At 38.8% G+C, this 17,932-nt stretch overlaps 1 protein-coding gene across 2 annotated transcripts; it reads left to right on the top strand.

The window, feature by feature from the left end:
• The first annotated feature begins 6,770 nt into the window (after positions 1-6,770).
• On the top strand, positions 6,771-17,578 carry csf3r (colony stimulating factor 3 receptor). 2 transcript variants are annotated; one of them, XM_005455290.4, is made up of 18 exons: positions 6,773-6,928; positions 8,554-8,739; positions 10,669-10,774; positions 12,308-12,382; positions 12,569-12,865; positions 12,949-13,081; positions 13,248-13,414; positions 13,595-13,755; positions 13,921-14,065; positions 14,339-14,421; positions 14,546-14,735; positions 14,815-15,003; positions 15,181-15,282; positions 15,556-15,702; positions 15,785-15,916; positions 16,002-16,098; positions 16,192-16,270; positions 16,756-17,578. In XM_005455290.4, the coding sequence occupies exons 4-18, from the start codon at positions 12,319-12,321 to the stop codon at positions 17,230-17,232; spliced, it is 2,463 nt and encodes an 820-aa protein (XP_005455347.1). In that variant the 5' UTR covers positions 6,773-6,928; positions 8,554-8,739; positions 10,669-10,774; positions 12,308-12,318; the 3' UTR covers positions 17,233-17,578. The 2 variants fall into 2 exon arrangements, with proteins under 2 accessions (XP_005455348.1, XP_005455347.1); XM_005455291.4 differs by lacking the exon at positions 8,554-8,739 and having other exon boundaries at positions 6,771-6,928.
• Positions 17,579-17,932: the final 354 nt, after the last annotated feature.

The following is a 17,932-nucleotide window of genomic DNA, read 5'->3' on the forward strand; positions in this document are numbered from 1 at the left end:
TCAGTCCTTTTGAATTGCCTGTCTTTCAATTAAAAGAAAGAAAATTTATTTTCTTTAGCCACTGAAAACTGTTCCACTGAAAAAGTCTATGTCATTTTAATTAATTCTTATTTATGCAGCACCATTTCACAACAGTCACCTCAAGGCGCTTTATATTGTATATAGAAAATCCCAACAATCCCCTAGGAGCAGGCACTTGTGACAGTGGAAATGGGAAAACTCCCCTTTAACAGCAAGAAACCTTAAGTAGAGCCAGGCTCAGGGAGGGAGGGCCATATGCTGTGACCGGTTAGGGTGAGGGAAGGAGAAGAAAGCAAAGAAAGATGGGAAAAGAGGCAATTACTAATGATAACATGCCGTGGTGTATACTGGCCAGGGGGTTACACAGGAGAGAGCCTGATAGCTGAAGACTCTGTCTCGCATTCTACTTTTAAAAACTCAAGGAACAAAAAGCAAGCCTGCAGTCTGAGAGCAAAGTCCTTTGCTGGGACAATATGTGGGAGAATGATAAAGATATCTTTAAAAGATATGATGAGGCCTGACTATTCAAGACTTTTCATGTGAGAAAACACATTTTAAATGCAATTCTAGATTTAACAGAGAGCCAATGAAGAAAAGTTAATATGGGTGTAATGTGGTCTTTCTTTCTAGTCTGTGTCAGTACAGTCAGTATTTGCTACAGTGTTTTGGATTAACAGAAGGCTTTTTAAAGAAACTTTTAGAGCAGCCCTATGATGCATGAGTTAACTTTTCAGCATTACTCGCTGACAGGATGTTTCTAATTTTAGTAATATAGCTCAGATGAAAAAAATAGAAGCAGTCCTACATATTTGTTTAATGTGTGGGTTGGAAAAATGACTTAAAGATTCCTCACAGTGTTGCTTGAGGCCGAGATAATGCCATCCAGACACCATTTACTAATAATTTTAGATTCCTACATTTAGAAATAGGAAGTTGGAGGACATCCAGAACTTTATGTTTAAGCCCTGCTTGTCATTTATTTGATTTGTATCAAATGGCTTCATAGATAAATAAAGCTGGGTATCTTACTATAAAAGTAGAAATGTATATAGTGTAGGAAACAAATAATGGCGGGGAAAGGTGTCCGTCCCAGCACAGAACCCTGTGGAACTCCATAAATAACTTTTGAGTAGAAAAACTCTTGGCAGCTAATATTCTCCCAAACATTCTTATTTCAAAGACCAAAAAAGGGTGGCAGTCCAAAATGTGAGGAACCATATAATCTTAAAATAATTCAAATGTATTTTTTTTTTTTTACTACGTTATTGTGCCTTTTAAGTTCCACCGCAGGTTTATCGCGGTTTTCCAGGTTACCCAGTCCGGAGTGTGTTCCACTGCATGTTGTGACACACACCTCTTTTAAAGCAATGCTGACTGTCTTCCGTTACAAAGCCTCAGTTAATAAGAGCGTGTATGTGCTGTGTGTTTTGAAATGTGTGTATTTCCTTCTCGTGTTTCTTCCCCTCCTCTTGTTGTCCCACGCAAGGCTCTCACTGAGCTCACTATAGCCTGCCAGCACAACTGACCTGTGGTAAGGGGGAAATCAATAGTCAATTCCATTTTGCAGCCAGCGTGTGACAGGTACTAGATAGGAGTGGATTGGGTGCATGTAAGGAGCAGGAGCGCGAGTTGGAGCTTGTCTGACCCTCTCCTTTCTCTGTCTTTCTCTCCCTTTCCCTCTCTCACACACACAGTGGCTCACAGGCTCACTCAACCAACCCGCAAGGTCGACACAGCAGTGTAGTGCCAGAGGCCACGCTCAATAGTGTAACACAACTCGGGGGTGTATACACACATTAAACAGTGTCAATGCTGAATGTGATTGTGCTCACAAGTGAACTTGTATGACAAGCACCATGAATGTGCAGAGAACATAACTATGATTTTATGGAGACCTATTATGGAAATTCAGTTACTGACAGTTTTTGTTTTTAATTGTTGTCACACATTTTGTGCAAGTAAAGCCATTTACACAAATTGCATTAAACTAAGACAGTGATCACACTATGTGATCCCAAGCATGTTTAATCTCCAACGTTCGTTAGGTTCATTTGACTGGTGTGGTTGCTGTGTACTATGTCTGGTCAAGGTTTAGTGTTCTGCACCCTGGTGCACTTCACACTCGTGAAGTGTGTAGGAAGTCCCGTGCTTCCTCAATGATGGTGCTCTTTGTAAAAATTGCTTTATTAAGTAATTTACACATCTATAAGGCATGTGATAGAGCAGTGTGTCACCGTTTCCAAAACTGCTCCGACTATACCACAAAGTGCAAAATCAGGAACCCGATTGTCATCCATAATATCACGTTTCCAAAGCAAGTTAGAGAGCATGAGAAGTTAGTCTCAGGATTTTTCTAACTACTCTCTTTTGGCTATCAATACCATCATTGTGTTTGATCCCCAAAGAGCAGGGACAATGAAAGGCAGCTATGCCTAGTGTGAGTATGCCTTAAGAATATCTGGGGCCAGATAGCACAATGGGAACACAGGTTTGCTGGGAAATGGTCGGTGACAGTCTTGTTCAGGCATAGACCAAGACAACTGTGCCACCCTAAGTGCGCTCACAGATATAATCAAACTAACAAACTTACAGAGATTTATATTAGGTATAGAATACACATCCACATAAATCCTACCTACCAAATCTGCTTTTAATTGTGTAGCAAAGCAAGCTGAATTCAAGCCATGCTAGCAAAAAACAATCGATAAAACTGTAAACTGTACAGTGATAATGAAAAGTTTAGGAAGCATGTAGAATAAGGTCTTGTCAGGTCTCTTTGGTTTATTTAGTTCAACTTAATCCATCTATTTTCTTTTCATTTGAAATATAACTGTTTTTGTGCTTATTCTAAAATATTGCAAATATGGTAAACATGCCTGCGTAATACTAGGATAGCATTGAATAGCACTGAAATATCAGGAAGCATTATCACTGTGAACATGCAAGTATACTGTCATTAGCATTTCACTTAAGTTGAGTCTCAGAGCAACAACATGGCTGTTATATTTTTTAACACAAAGATATATTTTTTTGAATGTCCATCCTTTTATTATTTGCATTAGTTCTTTCCAGTTCCATTAGTTCTTTCAGCCTCTTCTTCAAAGAATGAAGTGTGTTCTCTTTTCTGGAGGTTATATTTTAATGATTTGAAGCTCTGGTAGAATTATACAAATGGACTGGAGGTAGATCACTTTGAAATATAATTTCGAATAGGCTCTTTAAATAAATAATTAAAAAGAACACATATTATGGACTTTTTATTCCCAGTGTTGTGATTCAGTTCAAAAGCATACAAAAATGTGGGACACAAAATAGGCAGGTGCAAGAGCAACCAAAATGAGCTTTAATAACAGAATCAGGTACAAAGAACGCGCGCGCACACACACACACACACACACACACACACACACACACACACACACACACACACACACACACACACACACACACACACACACACACACACACACACATCTGTCTCTTTCTATCTATATCTCTATATATTGAGAGGGAGAGATGGAAATCACAACACAAACCAATAAGCTGGAAAATAAAAAGCTATGGGGAAAGAAACAGAGGCAGGACAAGACACAGACTTAAAAGAAGTGGTAAGTAGAAGTTAAGGTTGACTAATTAAACACATGTGAAACAAAAAGGGTAGGCAGAAAATCAAAAAGAAAGAAAAATTAAAAGTAGGAAGTAAAACCGAAAGCTAACAGACAAATAAATAACATAATGAATCAATAAACAGCCCCCCACAGACTTCAAACCATCATGCAGACTTTTGTTTTAAAATCTACAAATACTAGTAGTATCATTGAAAATGAAAAACTTTCAGTCAAATATCCATCAAAAATATAAATAGATTTTTTTCCTGTAGTATAGATAGATAGATATATAGATATTTTTTGCTAGTCTCTTAAATATTTTTGACCAGTCCTATGCAAAATAAAAATCAGTATATTGACATATGCAAAGGTAAATGTAAAGACTGTTACCCAAATATTTCCTATTTTTACTTTTAACACAATATATGTCATGGTGGAGCAGCAAATGATAAAAATGAAGAGGAACAAATCCAGTGAGTGGATGATGGCCATTCATTCCTAACAACAAAAACTGGCACCCGATTCTCATCTGTGAAGAGAATCGGGTGCCAGTAGTGGACCTGCCAGTTTTGGTGTTGATCTGCGTCGTACTGGGCTGTGAGTAAAAGCTTAAATAAAGGATGTTGGACCCTGTTGGTCAGACATGTAAACATAGGTGATCCAGTGGAGATCATTTTGCATTGCCAGTGTATGTCCTGTGTCTCCTTGCACAAAGGAGCAGATGTTGTTCCTGGAGCTGGATTGATGGCCTTTTACAGCTCTTTTCCACTCTCCTTTTGTAACTCCATGTGTCCTAGTACCTCAAATACAAGACTGCTCTGAGCTGTGTCTGCTCAGAGACACAGCAAACTTTATTCTAATGGCTTGTATTGATGTGGCATCCTGGAGGAACTACCTCTGAAACCTAAATGGGCTGCAGGTACCAGATCATGCTACCAGTAGTGACAAGACACAACTGGTAATTGGGTAAGAGGGCTTTTTTGGGCAAGACAACAGTCCACCCTCTGTGAGGTACAGGCATAGGTGCAAGCCTGAGGAAAACCACAAAGGCACTGGGGAAACAAAGCTGTGAAAGGAAGCTACTGGATGCAGGAAAATGACATAGACTGAGGGACAGCACACCAGCGAAGGCAGCTGCAGGGGGTGGCTGCAAGATGTCCCCAGTCTGCTACCAGACCCCCACTGGAAGATGAACTGGTTTCGTGGGCAAACATCTATGAGCGGGGATACCAGCGGTGAAACCCTGCAGTTGACCTGATCACAGGTGGAGATGCAACAGGCTAAAGCCGAAGCAGGAAACATCACCTCACCTGGACAATGAACTTATTTACATAAAACATCTGCAAAACTACACAAGCACACTTGTATGTTGAAGCGACAGAAGATTTATAAAAAATCTAATTATTTTACAGTATTTTTCTAGAGTTCCAGCTCCAAGAATGACTGTTTTTTTGAAGTTTGTTGTTTCAATGTACAGTAAAAATGTCTCAATATTTTATTTTACTTTTATTTTTGTTTTCTTGCATGTACTTCTCATTTGAAATCCCCTTGCAACATTTTCTGGGGTTCCAGACCTGTGCTTACACCAAGCCTTTCAAAAGCCCTCAGTTTCTTCTTTCAGAGGTTCACTTCCCATTCAACGTTAATTTTGGCCATATTGCCTCACTCTATTGTAAGTCAGTTATTGATCAAATGCAGAATTCATTACTGAGTATGTGAGCGTGAGCTTCCTCGTCTTTAAGTCAGCGAAGCAGTCCACCATGATGTTGTCTGTTCGTTCACTGGCAAATGATAGTTTTGGTGTGCCATCAGTAAATAGGGTTCTGTTGAGTTTAATGAAACAAAACTGTAATAATTTTGGCAACAAAAATCTTAATCAGTGCAATCAGTATTTTACATAACTGGTGGTAAAGAATGCTGCATTCGACTTATCAGGCTGAGTGCAGTAGTGGAATGTCACTCTTGTAACAGAGGGCAATATTCAGTATTTCAGTATACACGATTAGCAGAATTACAGCAGTTGTGACTGCAGTTCACTATAGTATTTCACTGTATAGAAGCAGACAGATATGAGATGATGTTTACAGCAGTGTCTAATTTAGGTTAGTCGCATTTCTAAGGTGAATGAGAATCTAAGGAGGAGACAGCATTCTGTTAAGCATAGGACAAAAACCGTAATCAAACCTAGCAAAGCTTCATCAGTTCAACTTGGCTTCGGGGCCCTCAGCTAATTTTACCGCTCACTGAAACATAGCGTGTAATACCCAGTGGATGGCAAACGCTTCGTTCATTATTGCTGATTAGGGGGAAAAAAGATCAAGCAAAATATGTCAACTCATGATAACCAGTTAATGTGTTTTTAATTAATGCCTGCTTTTCTTTTCTCCAGGTTGACTCCTACCCTAAAACCTACCAGTGCGTGGATTTAATTCCTCCTCCAGCGGCTTCTTGATTAACAGTTAGCTTCCATTATGCTTTTGAGGGCACGAGAGTGACCGTGCAGGGATGCAGCTGTTAGATTAAAAGTGGAGTGGGTGAGCTTGCTGGGTCTCCTTGCATGCAGTGAAATGAGACCTAAGCCACCGATTCATTTTAGAATTTAATAAGCTAATAATCGTGATATGGCAACTAGTTTCAAGTGCCCTTGGGGGGGTCAAGGCACAGTTTACAATCCCATTTAAGAGCTTGTTCTATTACCATGCTGACAAAGTCTTAGACAGGCTCAGAGAGGGAGATGAGTGCATTTTGAAGCTACTTCAAAGGTCACACAAAACACAGAGGGGTCAGCCTGAACCAGAATGATCACATTCTTCTTGCGAGAAGACTCCCTGGAGTCCAACTGAAGGACATTTGACAGCTGCTGTATTAGCATCTTCTGGGAAAGTACTGAAAATTCAATTCAGTTGACATTTAACAGCTATAATTTGAGCTATAATGATTGTTCTAATTACTCCATTTAGAAAAACAATGCATATTATTGTGACAAATTAAACAGCCAACACCACCTGTGAAAAAAAAAAATTTGCTGAGCTTTTAAAAATTTGAATTTGAGCAATGTGAACTCCCCACTCTTCCTTCCCATAACTGGGCCCCATCAGTCACATGTTTCTTCTTGGAAAATAGCAGTTTCACAAATGCAAAACAAGGATGTTGCTGCCTGTGCTGCTTCTTGGCACACACACACACACACACACACACGTCCTCAAATCCGAGCTACTTTGAGCCACGCTGTTTCATCTGGTGCTATCAGGGCTGATAAGAGCCTCTTGTCTTTCTGGGTCTGCTGCAGCTGCTGTGTGGTGAGTGGCAAGCCTCTCTGATGACTCTCCTTTATCTTCACATCAAGCAATTTGCTGCTTCTTTCATTTTGATACTTGTGCCAGATTGAAGAGGAAAACTTTGCTAAACTTGTTTCTGAATGAGGTTAAAGCTAGGTAGTTGCATCCTCATCTACATGTAAGTTATGGACCACTCAACTTATTTAAAAAAAATCATCTTTAATCCATGTTTAATCTGATTTTCTGGTCCCTCTGTATTGTAGATGTGACATTTATCATCCTTTGTAGTTTAATACCTAATACACACACACACACTACACACTCTTAATACATTTAGGATTAAATAAGCAATACTAAGATAAGACGGTGCTTTATAGTACTTGAAGGGTATCGTTTGAAAAATTTAAAAATAAGTTATTAGATCGTTGCACAAAGGGCTTTTTACCTAAACCTTTATTAAATTTAGTACAATACAGCAATGTCGCCCAAGTCATGATTGTCTTAAGAGCTTGAAAAAGAAGGCGACTGGACTTCTTTATGATTTTTGAAGTTGTTTCACCCCTCACAACTGAAAAAATGTCTTCGATTAGAGGTGAAATGTCTTTAAAAACCTTAAAGAAATCCAGCCGCCTTCCTTTTCAAGCTCTAAAGACTACACTATGGCAATATTTTTAACATGTTTTATGACTGCAGTTTTCTTCTAATCACGGGGGCAACAGTATTTTAGTGTATGGAAAACATGTTCTGACAATTTAAAAATCGGAAGCGAAAAAGATTCAATCGGTGTGGGATTTTAGATACTGCCTACATAAAAGGTCAGCATGTCTTAACATCCATGATAGGAAAAAACGAATCAATTCTTTAACTCCTTTTAAATCTCTTTTCAAAACACACTGTATAGTGTGAGAAATAAAACCAAAAAGGGGAAATAGCGGTGAGTCTGTCATTACACTTTGCAATGTGTGAGGGATATTGCCAAATCCTTAAAGTGGGCGTTCTGTAACCCTCAACAGCAACAGGAAAGGAAATCTACAGAAGTTGTAGCAAAATATTTCTTTTAACATGGAGACATGACTCACCGAGACCCGAAAATAAATTCTGCATAATGTATTCTCATCTATATGTTCTGAACATAATTGGCCGAAACACAAAGAATAGCCAGACTTCATTTATTCTGCCTTTATTTTAAGTATGTCATATTGTGTTATTGACAAAATACACTCCAAGTCTAATACGCTTTTCTGCTCTCCACCTCGTCTCTCTCGCTCACTCTCTCTGTCTTTCCTTCAATTGCCTTTTGTCAGAGCCACAGGCAATTACCTATTAGTAGTAAGCAGAAATTCTAAAAAGGAGAGCGGGGGGAAATGGGGGCCTTTTTGCACAGTGCTGATAAGAAACGGGGAGAAAATTCCATTTCTCTCTCATTGCAAAACGCAGTCTTCACCAAATAGTTATTTTGGACTGAGGGCAGCGATCTAACAGTTTGAGTGATAGTTACAAATTATACAAATTTTAGGTTATACTTCCTCATCTTATGGAGGTGTTACAATGCCACTACGAACATAACATTTCTGGTCAACGGTTGAATGTTATTCTAGACCAGAAATGCTTATAGGCAAAATCTAATACGTCATTTGTGTCTTTAGCCTACAGAACAAATTGAACTGGACTCTGAACAGTCGCCTGATGTTGTGCGCATGCTACATGTTAACCTGAGGAACTGTGAGTTTCTCAGCTTATTCTCAGAAACAGGCAGGTTGAGTGTTACAAGACCACAGGAAGTTTCTCAATGCTGTACCACTTACTGGTTCTGGGTAGATGTCTGTATGTTGGTGAGTCATGCACACACACACATTCAGTACTGTGCAAATGTCTTATTTCTTTCCCCATCACATATTTTTTTTTAGATTTTTCTTGGAAAATGGCTGCAGTGATTTATCGAAACATGCATGTATAAATTGAAAAACAGTATACAGGGTAAAACCAGTTCTAACAAGTGCAGTCAAAGAGTGCAACTCTCATGAAGGGCAAAGGCTATATGAAAACTTTTTATTACAAGATGCGCCCTGCTTTCATATCAACACACTGATGTTTGACTTTTGACCTATGACCTTTTAGCATTACATACTAAAATGGTGTGTTTTATTATCTTTACCTGTATGATTGGAGTAGAACTGGCTGAAATCTTTGGCTACTATAAACTGTAAAGGAGGAGGACAACAGGACAATTTGGTAAAATTGTTACCAAAATAATGAATATTGCACAAATTATTTCCTCTGTATTTTTTGTATTTTAGTTTTCAAATTCACAAAATCATTTGAGTTATTTTCCCTTTTTTAAAGTCTACTTTTCATTTTATTTCAGTTAACAAAAATAAGCTTCATGACCATTTTTCTTCTTCAAAACAGCCTGACCTCATGTAGGCATGCTTTCTTGTAATTTAAGTAGTCTTCAGGAATAGGTCTCCAGGCATCTTGAGGGAAATTAAAAACTCTTCTTCAAATCTTGTCTGCCTGTTGTTTCATCCTCTGCAAGGATGATCCAACACTGCGTCAGTAATATTGAGGCTCAGGTTCTGGGGAGGTCAGTCCATGACTGATAGTATTCCACTGTGTGTTTTTTCTATACAGCCATGCTTTTACTGCATTGGCAGTGTGTCTGTCATCACTGTCATGCTAAAAAATGAAAACACTGCCATTCAGATGCTTTCCAGATGGTATTACATGGTGGAACAAACTTTGACAGTACTATTCTGTGTTCATAGTTCCATCAGTTTTGACAAGATTCACAACCTCTCTGGTGGAAAACAGCCCCAAACCATGACAGAACCTCCAGTGTGTTTTACAGATGACTGTAGATGACTGCTGTACCTCTCTCCTGACCACCTCTGTACATACTGACAATGATTTAAGCCAAAAATTTCACATGTGAATGCCACACTATTTTCAGATAAGTTTGTGTGTTATTTGGCTTAAACAACTGTAGATGAATCCACAGAACTAAAAACTGGTTAAAAAGCAGCCAATGTCCAGAGAATAAACCGGAGCACTGTTGTTCTAGACCACTTTAAAAATTATTAGAAAGTATGGCTTCAGTGAAGCAAAACTAAAAGAAATGAGGGGTGATTCAAGATTTTTGCACAGTACTGCACGTCAGTCTGAAATGTAGTTCTGATGAAGACATAAGGGAATTAACAATAAATAATTTGGCATAATTTTAGAGAATTCCCAAGAGGTTTCCTTACTACTGAGTTGCTTGAAGTCTTTAATGAATTTAAAACTCTACTCTCACATTTTTATGATTCTGCTCCCTCGTAATGCTGTTTATCAGTTGCAAACTTTCGTTACCATCTGGTATTTTATTTTATAATATAAAATGACACCTGTCCAAAATTGAAATGTCCAGAAATAAATATTTAAATTTTACTCAACATTTTTAACAATTCTTTCATGCACTGAACACAATATTTTGATCTTCTAGTAACAAAATCACTATTGTCATGTGAAATATTGTTTTGAACGTTTTTTATTGTACATACACTGGCTTTAATGCATTAAATTCTGCAAAACGTGATCGTCTGAATAATTTGCACAAATTTTAAAACTACATGTCTATATGTCAGAATTTAACGGTGTTCATTATACAATTAAATGTCCTTTTAATACCACTAAAAAACTCAATTCCATTGTTTTCTGTTACTTTGGTAATCAGTTAGTAATTGCTTTAGTACTCTAAACTATTTGTCTTTTCTTCCACACAGTACCTTACAGTTGCAGAGATACTGATGTAGGCTGTGACGGCATGTCCGGGAAGTGCTTTGTAAACCAGAACAAAGATTTCTGTGAATTTTAAACTTCTGTGTAATGGTAAGTTCCCTAACTGATTCTCGAACTAAAGTGCAAAGTTGACTTTATATAAAAAGCGCAGTATGTTTGAGAAATGCTGCCATAACTTTACCAACCAGTTCTCATTTTGCTATAGTCACACTACGGACCGTGACATAAGAAAATTATTTGTCTCCACAACTGCTTGCTCGCAATCTCAGAAAAAAAACGAATCAGTGTAATCACTGGATAACAACTGATTTTTTGTTTTTCTGGTCATAGGAATGTTGCTGTCATACTTTGACTCTAGCCATTTTGTTTACGTCAGACCAGTCAGCAACCATGTAGCAAACACAAGTCGTGTGGGAAAAATATGACTGGTTATGACTGGTGGTTGAAAGATGCTGCCAGTTCTTGTGAAACTGATTGCTAAAGCCTTACGAACGTCAGATCTAGCGATTGGTCAATGACTCCCCGGTAACCACCGGCCACTAAAAAACAAGGTGTCTTCGAGCTCCTGGAATTTGTTGGGGGTTGCACCTGGTGACAGCCAGCAACTATTCACCAACTTGCTGGGGAATGCATATTTTTCCCTGGTGACCAGAGGTTGCCAGCGGGTTACCAACAGTTTCTAGGCCTATGTGACTGAGGTATTATTGTTATTATTGCAAGCTCAACAAAGTCCAGTTACACTGTAACAGGTGATAAAATGTAATATATTTTATATTATTATTAAATATTTCCCTCAATATTTATAATAATAATGGATTGGATTTATATAGCGCTTTTCAAGGCACCCAAAGCACTTTACAATGCCATTATTCATTCACGCTCACATTCATACACTGGTGGAGACAAGCTACGGTTGTAGCCACAGCTGCCCTGGGGCAGACTGACAGAGGCGAGGCTGCCATATCACGCCATCGGCCCCTCTGGCCAACACCAGTAGGTGGTAGGGTAAAGTGTCTTGCCCAAGGACACAATGACCAGGACAGAAAGGCCGGGGATCGAACCGGCGACCTTCCGGTTACAGGTGCGCTTCCTAGTTTCATCCCTTTTATTTAACAGTGTAAGAATGGAAACATGATAGAGACATCTATGGGTGATATCTGTTTTGCTTTTCAGCAAGCAGAGCTTTAAATGTCACTTCCCCGGTGTAATGTTGCAGAAATGTGAACCCAAGATGCCACGAGTGTTGGCTTTTATTTATGTGCTTAAATTTTTATTTTATTTTTATTTGTTTATTTGAGTTTGTCAAGTGTCAGTACTCAGTTTTTTTCTGTGCTCCACAAACACGGCATTTTTTTTATTTATTTATTTTTTTGCTAGAGATCAGTGAGGCAGCAGATGCACAGTGTGTATACTGAAATATTATGCGTTATGGAGATCACATCCAGACCCTTGAAACACCAAGCTGATGATGTCTTTTGAAGCGACAAGCGTTATCACTCTCAATTCCTCCCTCACACAATGCACCTTGTCACTCGGGAAGCAATAGCAATTCAAATATTGTTTTGACAGAGCATGAAAGTTGGTAATTTACCAATAATGCATTTCATTTTGGCTGCCTAACAGGTTTTATCATCATGATACCCAAATGGATGTCAGTGATTGTCATGCTGGTGACATTTGTGAACGGAGCAAGAAATGGTGAGTGTAGGTGTCGGAGGAAAATGGAAATACCTAACCACCAATTACAATGACAATTCTTACTATCATTTTGTGCCCTTTGCCTTGGAGATTTTACCTAGTAAAAGACTAAACATTTAGAAAAAAACATCTGAACAATCTTCACATTACGTCTTTGTTTTTTTTTGTTGTTGTTGTAATTTTTAGACGATGGCATACAGCCCTGTGCAAAGATCCACACATCCAGCTCAGTGGTACCTTTGGGATCCCCTGTGATAGCTACTTGTGTCATCAGAGAGGACTGCCCTCTGGTCACTGGACAAGCTGTTCATATAGAGTGGCGCCTTGATGATAGGCTTATTCCCAGCAGTCCTGAAGCCAGTGAGAGCAGCAGGGTTTCCAGAGCTGTTATATCAAGCTTCAATCACACGCGAGCAATCCTCACCTGCTGTATCCAAGCCTCTCCTCCTCAAGTAGTTGCAGGCGTGGAGATCCGAGCTGGATGTGAGAAGCATCTACGATTCTTTTGTACACGGATCAAATTAAATTCCATTTAAAATTTACTTTGTTTTTCTTTTTACCTTTAGATCCACCAGAAGCACCACAAAACCTCACCTGTCAGACAAACCTCACCAACCCCAACACAATCACCTGTAGCTGGGACCCTGGGCAGACGGAAACCCACCTGCCCACAGAGTATTCCCTCCATACTGAAATATGGTAACAATATGTAAAACATGGAATACAAACACAAATATACAAAATATGGATTACAGTGAAAGACTGGTCAAGCAGTAAATATCATACTGGTATCAGGCGTGTTATCTAGGCTTTGTCTTTAAGGTTGAACGACTGTATTTCTTAAAGTGTAATTTCATCATTTCAGGGCTGATAATGAAAACTATTCTTATAAACTGCCACAAGGAGTCCATCACTATACGATCCCTCGTTTTGAATTTGTGCTGCTTTATGACATGAAGATATATGTGAAAGCTGTGAATGAACTTGGAGAGACAACCTCAGCACCACTCGTTTTAGAACCTGTCAGTTCGGGTAAGGAAAATATTTTGGGGTTTTTTTTGGGGGGGGGGGGGGGGGGGGGGGTGTTTCTCATTTTTAGCATTCTTCAAGCTCTTTTTGTATTATAAGTACTATATTTCACTGACAATACTAAATTGTACTTGAAATCAGTGGAAAAAATTATGCATGCTTTTGTTTTTGTCACTATTTCAGCTAAGTTTGACCCACCCAGTATTCAAGTGATTCCTAAAAAGTATGGCTGCCTGAGGCTGAACTGGAATTTGTCCCCAGATCAGGCCTGGCTCCAGGCTTGCAGGTCATTAAACCTGGAATACCGATTTAAGTCTGTTGACAGCACACAGTGGAATGACCCAGTGAGTGCAAATCAACCCCTTGTTGATATAAACGGAAAATGTGTCTTCCCAAACATTTGATCCAGTAGCTATAGACATCCAAATGCTGACATTCCTTCCCTGAAGTTACATTGGATATGCAAGAACTTATGTTTGTACATTCTGTGTCCCTGAAAAACATGCCAGGTCTTTGTTCAAAATGCTAAAACACCTGTGGACATGTGTCACCTGCTGCATTGGACTCGGTATTTTGCACAGATTAGAGTCAGATACCAGCAGAGCCCCTGGAGTGAATGGAGCAGCAGCCAGTCTGGTGTCACCTTGGAGAGTGGTAAGCCTGTGATCAATTCAGACTGACACCGTCAGTCAGTCAACCATTTCCCAATCTATTGCCTTTTCTTCCATTTCCTGCTCTTTTCAATATATGCTAATGTCATCTTCTGCATCTGCCATTACTTTTTGCTATAGCGCAGTTTGTATTGAGCTCTGTTGCAGTGAATCCATAAACCTGTCTTGGATGAAAAAGTTTTCATTTTCAAAGAGTAAAAGGAGAAGTTCAGGCTTTTGACGTGCAACATGCTGACAGGTGACTCTTTCTTTTTAGCTCCCACTGGACGCCTAGATTCGTGGATGGAGATATCTGACGATCCCCTGCTAAAACAACTCAACATAAGCTTGTTTTGGAAGGTACACACATCACACACATTGCTTGACACCTGTCACAAATTGATGCATTTTCTCTTCTAGTTTTGGTGGAGCATGCGAGGTTGTCTTTTAAAATATCTCCTCACATTTTTCCCTTCTGTTTCAGCCATCAAAAGGATTTCGTGCCAATGGTCAAAATGTGTCATATATCGTCTTGGTGCAAAGGAGAGAGGTGTGCTCTACAAGGGAGAACTACTGTACTTTCAGTATTTCTAGGAGCATTAAGAAAGTGTATCTAAAGGCTGTAAATGCAGCAGGGACATCTTCCACTGTAGTACACATTTACAAACATAAAGGTAACTCACTCAGGAAACAAATTAATGCATCATATCATATGAGATGTAGAATATGATATGCATCTTTTTCTGTCTGCAGCTCATCCAGTGGTATTAGATGCCACAGCAGTCCCAAATGGAAACAATTCATTTCTTGTTCAGTGGAGAAGCATGGATTCCTCAGGACTCATCGATTATGTGGTGAAATGGAGACCTTTGTTAAAATCAGGCCTCTCCCACATCCAGTTTGACATTGCTGGCCAAAACCAGTCCAGCATTGTTATAACAGGTATGTTTTACAGTATTTGTCTTCGACTTTCCTAATCGGATGATTATCCTCTACAACAAGAATTCGAACAATCACTCTTGTGCAAGATCTTCCTTTTCCTGTGCTTAACCTGCCTCTACAGACTGTTAGACTCCTGTGGGCAATGATCCACCCTAACCTCTTCTCACTCATCAACAGGCAGCTTTGAGCCCTACAAGCCCTATGGGATCTCTGTATATCCAAGGTTTACGGATGGGATAGGCCCTCCTAAGACATTTAATGCCTACTTGAGAGAAAAGGGTAAGTCACCCAAGACACAAAGAGTCTCACACAAGCCAGCAGAGGTGTGAGCCAGACTCCCTCAACTTTGAAGTAGTCAGAAGAGTGTTGACTTACAGAATATATATTTTGTAATCGTTCACAGAACAGCTGATACATGATGAAATAATGCCCTCTTGTGGAAAGAAATGAATGGCCTATTGGAGTAAAGACCTGAGCTGTGTAATATGATGTCTAATGGTTAAAAACTCTTTCTAATTCTACTAATCACTTGTGATGTTGTTCTTTTTAAAGCCCCATCCATGGTTCCAAAATTAAATATTCAAAAGAGCTGGAATTCAGATATTAAGATTACCTGGGAGGAAATACCATTAGACCAACGAAATGGAAAGATCCAAGACTACACAGTCTTCTACTGGAATCAGAAGGGACCCGTTAACGGTAGGTTAAATACCTTATCTCTGCTATGTTGTATAGGATATTTTAAGTACTCGATCCGCTCTAATGTTTGACTGTTCTTCAGTTGTCAACGTAGATACAGAAAAAAGAAGTGTGATCCTTAAAGACCCCAGTGTGCATGGAGCTGTCTTGATGGTTAGCACACTCGGTGGGAGCTTGAATGGGTCAGCAGTTCATTTTGAATTTCAGCCCTTTGGTTAGTACCATCATTTTTTCTTTGGAGAAAGTCAACACGAACAGAATAGGATCAGACGTGACATTACGTGTTTTTCTTTTCTCAGATGAGGTCGCTAGTGCGGTGATTGTAATCGGATCAGTTTTTGGGCTGTCATTGCTGATTATTGTCATAGTCCTGACTTGTTCCTCCAAACATAAAAGGTAAGCTCATGCTCATACTGTTTAAGCTGTGAAGCTGTAATGTTTTTCATTCTTAACTTACTACACTAATGCTTTTTTTTCTTTAACTTCAAGGTTTAAGGGGATTTTTTGGCCAGTTGTTCCAGACCCAGCTAACAGCTTTGTCCTAAGATTGACATCAGAATCAACACAGGTGTGAAAGCGGACATCCACTAGAGCAAAACAGAAATGTTTTTAAACGTTCATACGTTCTTTATCACTAATGTTTTTGATTAAAGCAGCAAAAATCTGCAATATATAGAATATGCAGAGGTTGAACCCTACAGGGAATGACTGCGAAATTCTGCAGGAACAGTTTAGCTTCTTCCTTCTCATTATTTGGTGTAATGCCCCATTAATTTGTTGTTTTAGTTTACAGTGCTTTTCAGTGAAATTAAGACAAATTTAACAAATACCCGCTAAACACAGAGGTTCATTTAACAGAGAAAGAGGCTGTTTAAGGTCTTTATCGGGATCTGGTGAAAACTAACAGACTTAATTTAGAGCATTCCAACTGATATTAATTTCTAATGTTGGATATTTAAAGCTTGTTTTGCTGCATGAGTGAAAAAAAGACATGACATGGTGTAAAGCCAAGAAATTGATACTATTGTTGTCTCACTTATTTTTCACTTGCAGTATACCCATCCTTCATGTGACAGCGAGGATCCAATATATTTGTCCCACCTCAGCTTTCCGGACATCCCTATGAAACTAAGCAAAGAGGAGGATGATCTTTGGATAAACAGTGCAGAAGAGACCAGTGACCTTGGAGAGTCTATTTGTGGTTCGCCGTTCATCACCGAATACTCTGGCTCAAACAGTGACTCTGTTCCTTATGCTACTGTGGTGTTCTCTGGTTTTTGTAACAGCCCACCGCCCAAAGAGCCTCATGTCTACCTGCGTTCTGAATCTACACAGCCCCTCTTAGAGGCAGAGGAACCTTTCACTCCAAAGTGTTACCAGAATCTAGCACTAGGTGGGATGACAGAGGAGCAGCATTTTTTTGGGCCAAGTCATGATTGCGTACCTGAAGAAGTGGCAGACCCAGAGAGTCTTTGGGATGACTTTCCTTTTCTACGAGCATTAGCCATGAATGATACTGAAAATGACTAAAACACCATTGGCAATTATGAGTAGAACTGCTTTGTTGGAGGCTTACATAGATCTAAGTATGTGCAATGAATTTAATGTGATAACGTACACAGCTGTAAATGACATGGCTACTAGCTAGATTTTTTTTAAGCTGATAGAAATCATGTTGATATTTAATGATTATCATTCCAAAGTTTTTTTTATACTTGGTAAAACCTCTGCAGAAAATGAAGTTTCTTTTTGTTTTTTGTTTTTTACTATATTGTTGAGATTATATTTTTGTGGATTACATGTGAATTCTCTGATTAAATGTTTTACACCTTAAAAATGTTTTCAATAAAATTATAAGTACTGTTTAATATTTTAATGCTGAATATAGATACTATTTAAAACATCACACTAATCTGAGGTTAGCAGGGCAAATTTGCTGGTTCACTTAAAACTCCTCAGAAATGTCACATAAACTGATTTATAGATCCATTTATAAAAGTTGTATTAAGGATAATTAGTAACAGTAATCATCTGTAACAGTCAACTTAACAGAGAACCAATTTTAAACCGGTACGTTCTTTCTAGCAGCAATTTGTTGCAAAACATATAATTTGTTTGACTTTGTTTAGGTAAATATATGAAAATTGGCAAAGAGAACAGTTTGGCAGGCATAAAATAATATTTTTGCACCAACATGATGATTCCCAAAGAATTACTGCATGAAAACTTG

Source organism: Oreochromis niloticus, linkage group LG11, assembly GCF_001858045.2.
Source record: "Oreochromis niloticus isolate F11D_XX linkage group LG11, O_niloticus_UMD_NMBU, whole genome shotgun sequence".
NCBI lineage: Eukaryota > Metazoa > Chordata > Actinopteri > Cichliformes > Cichlidae > Oreochromis > Oreochromis niloticus.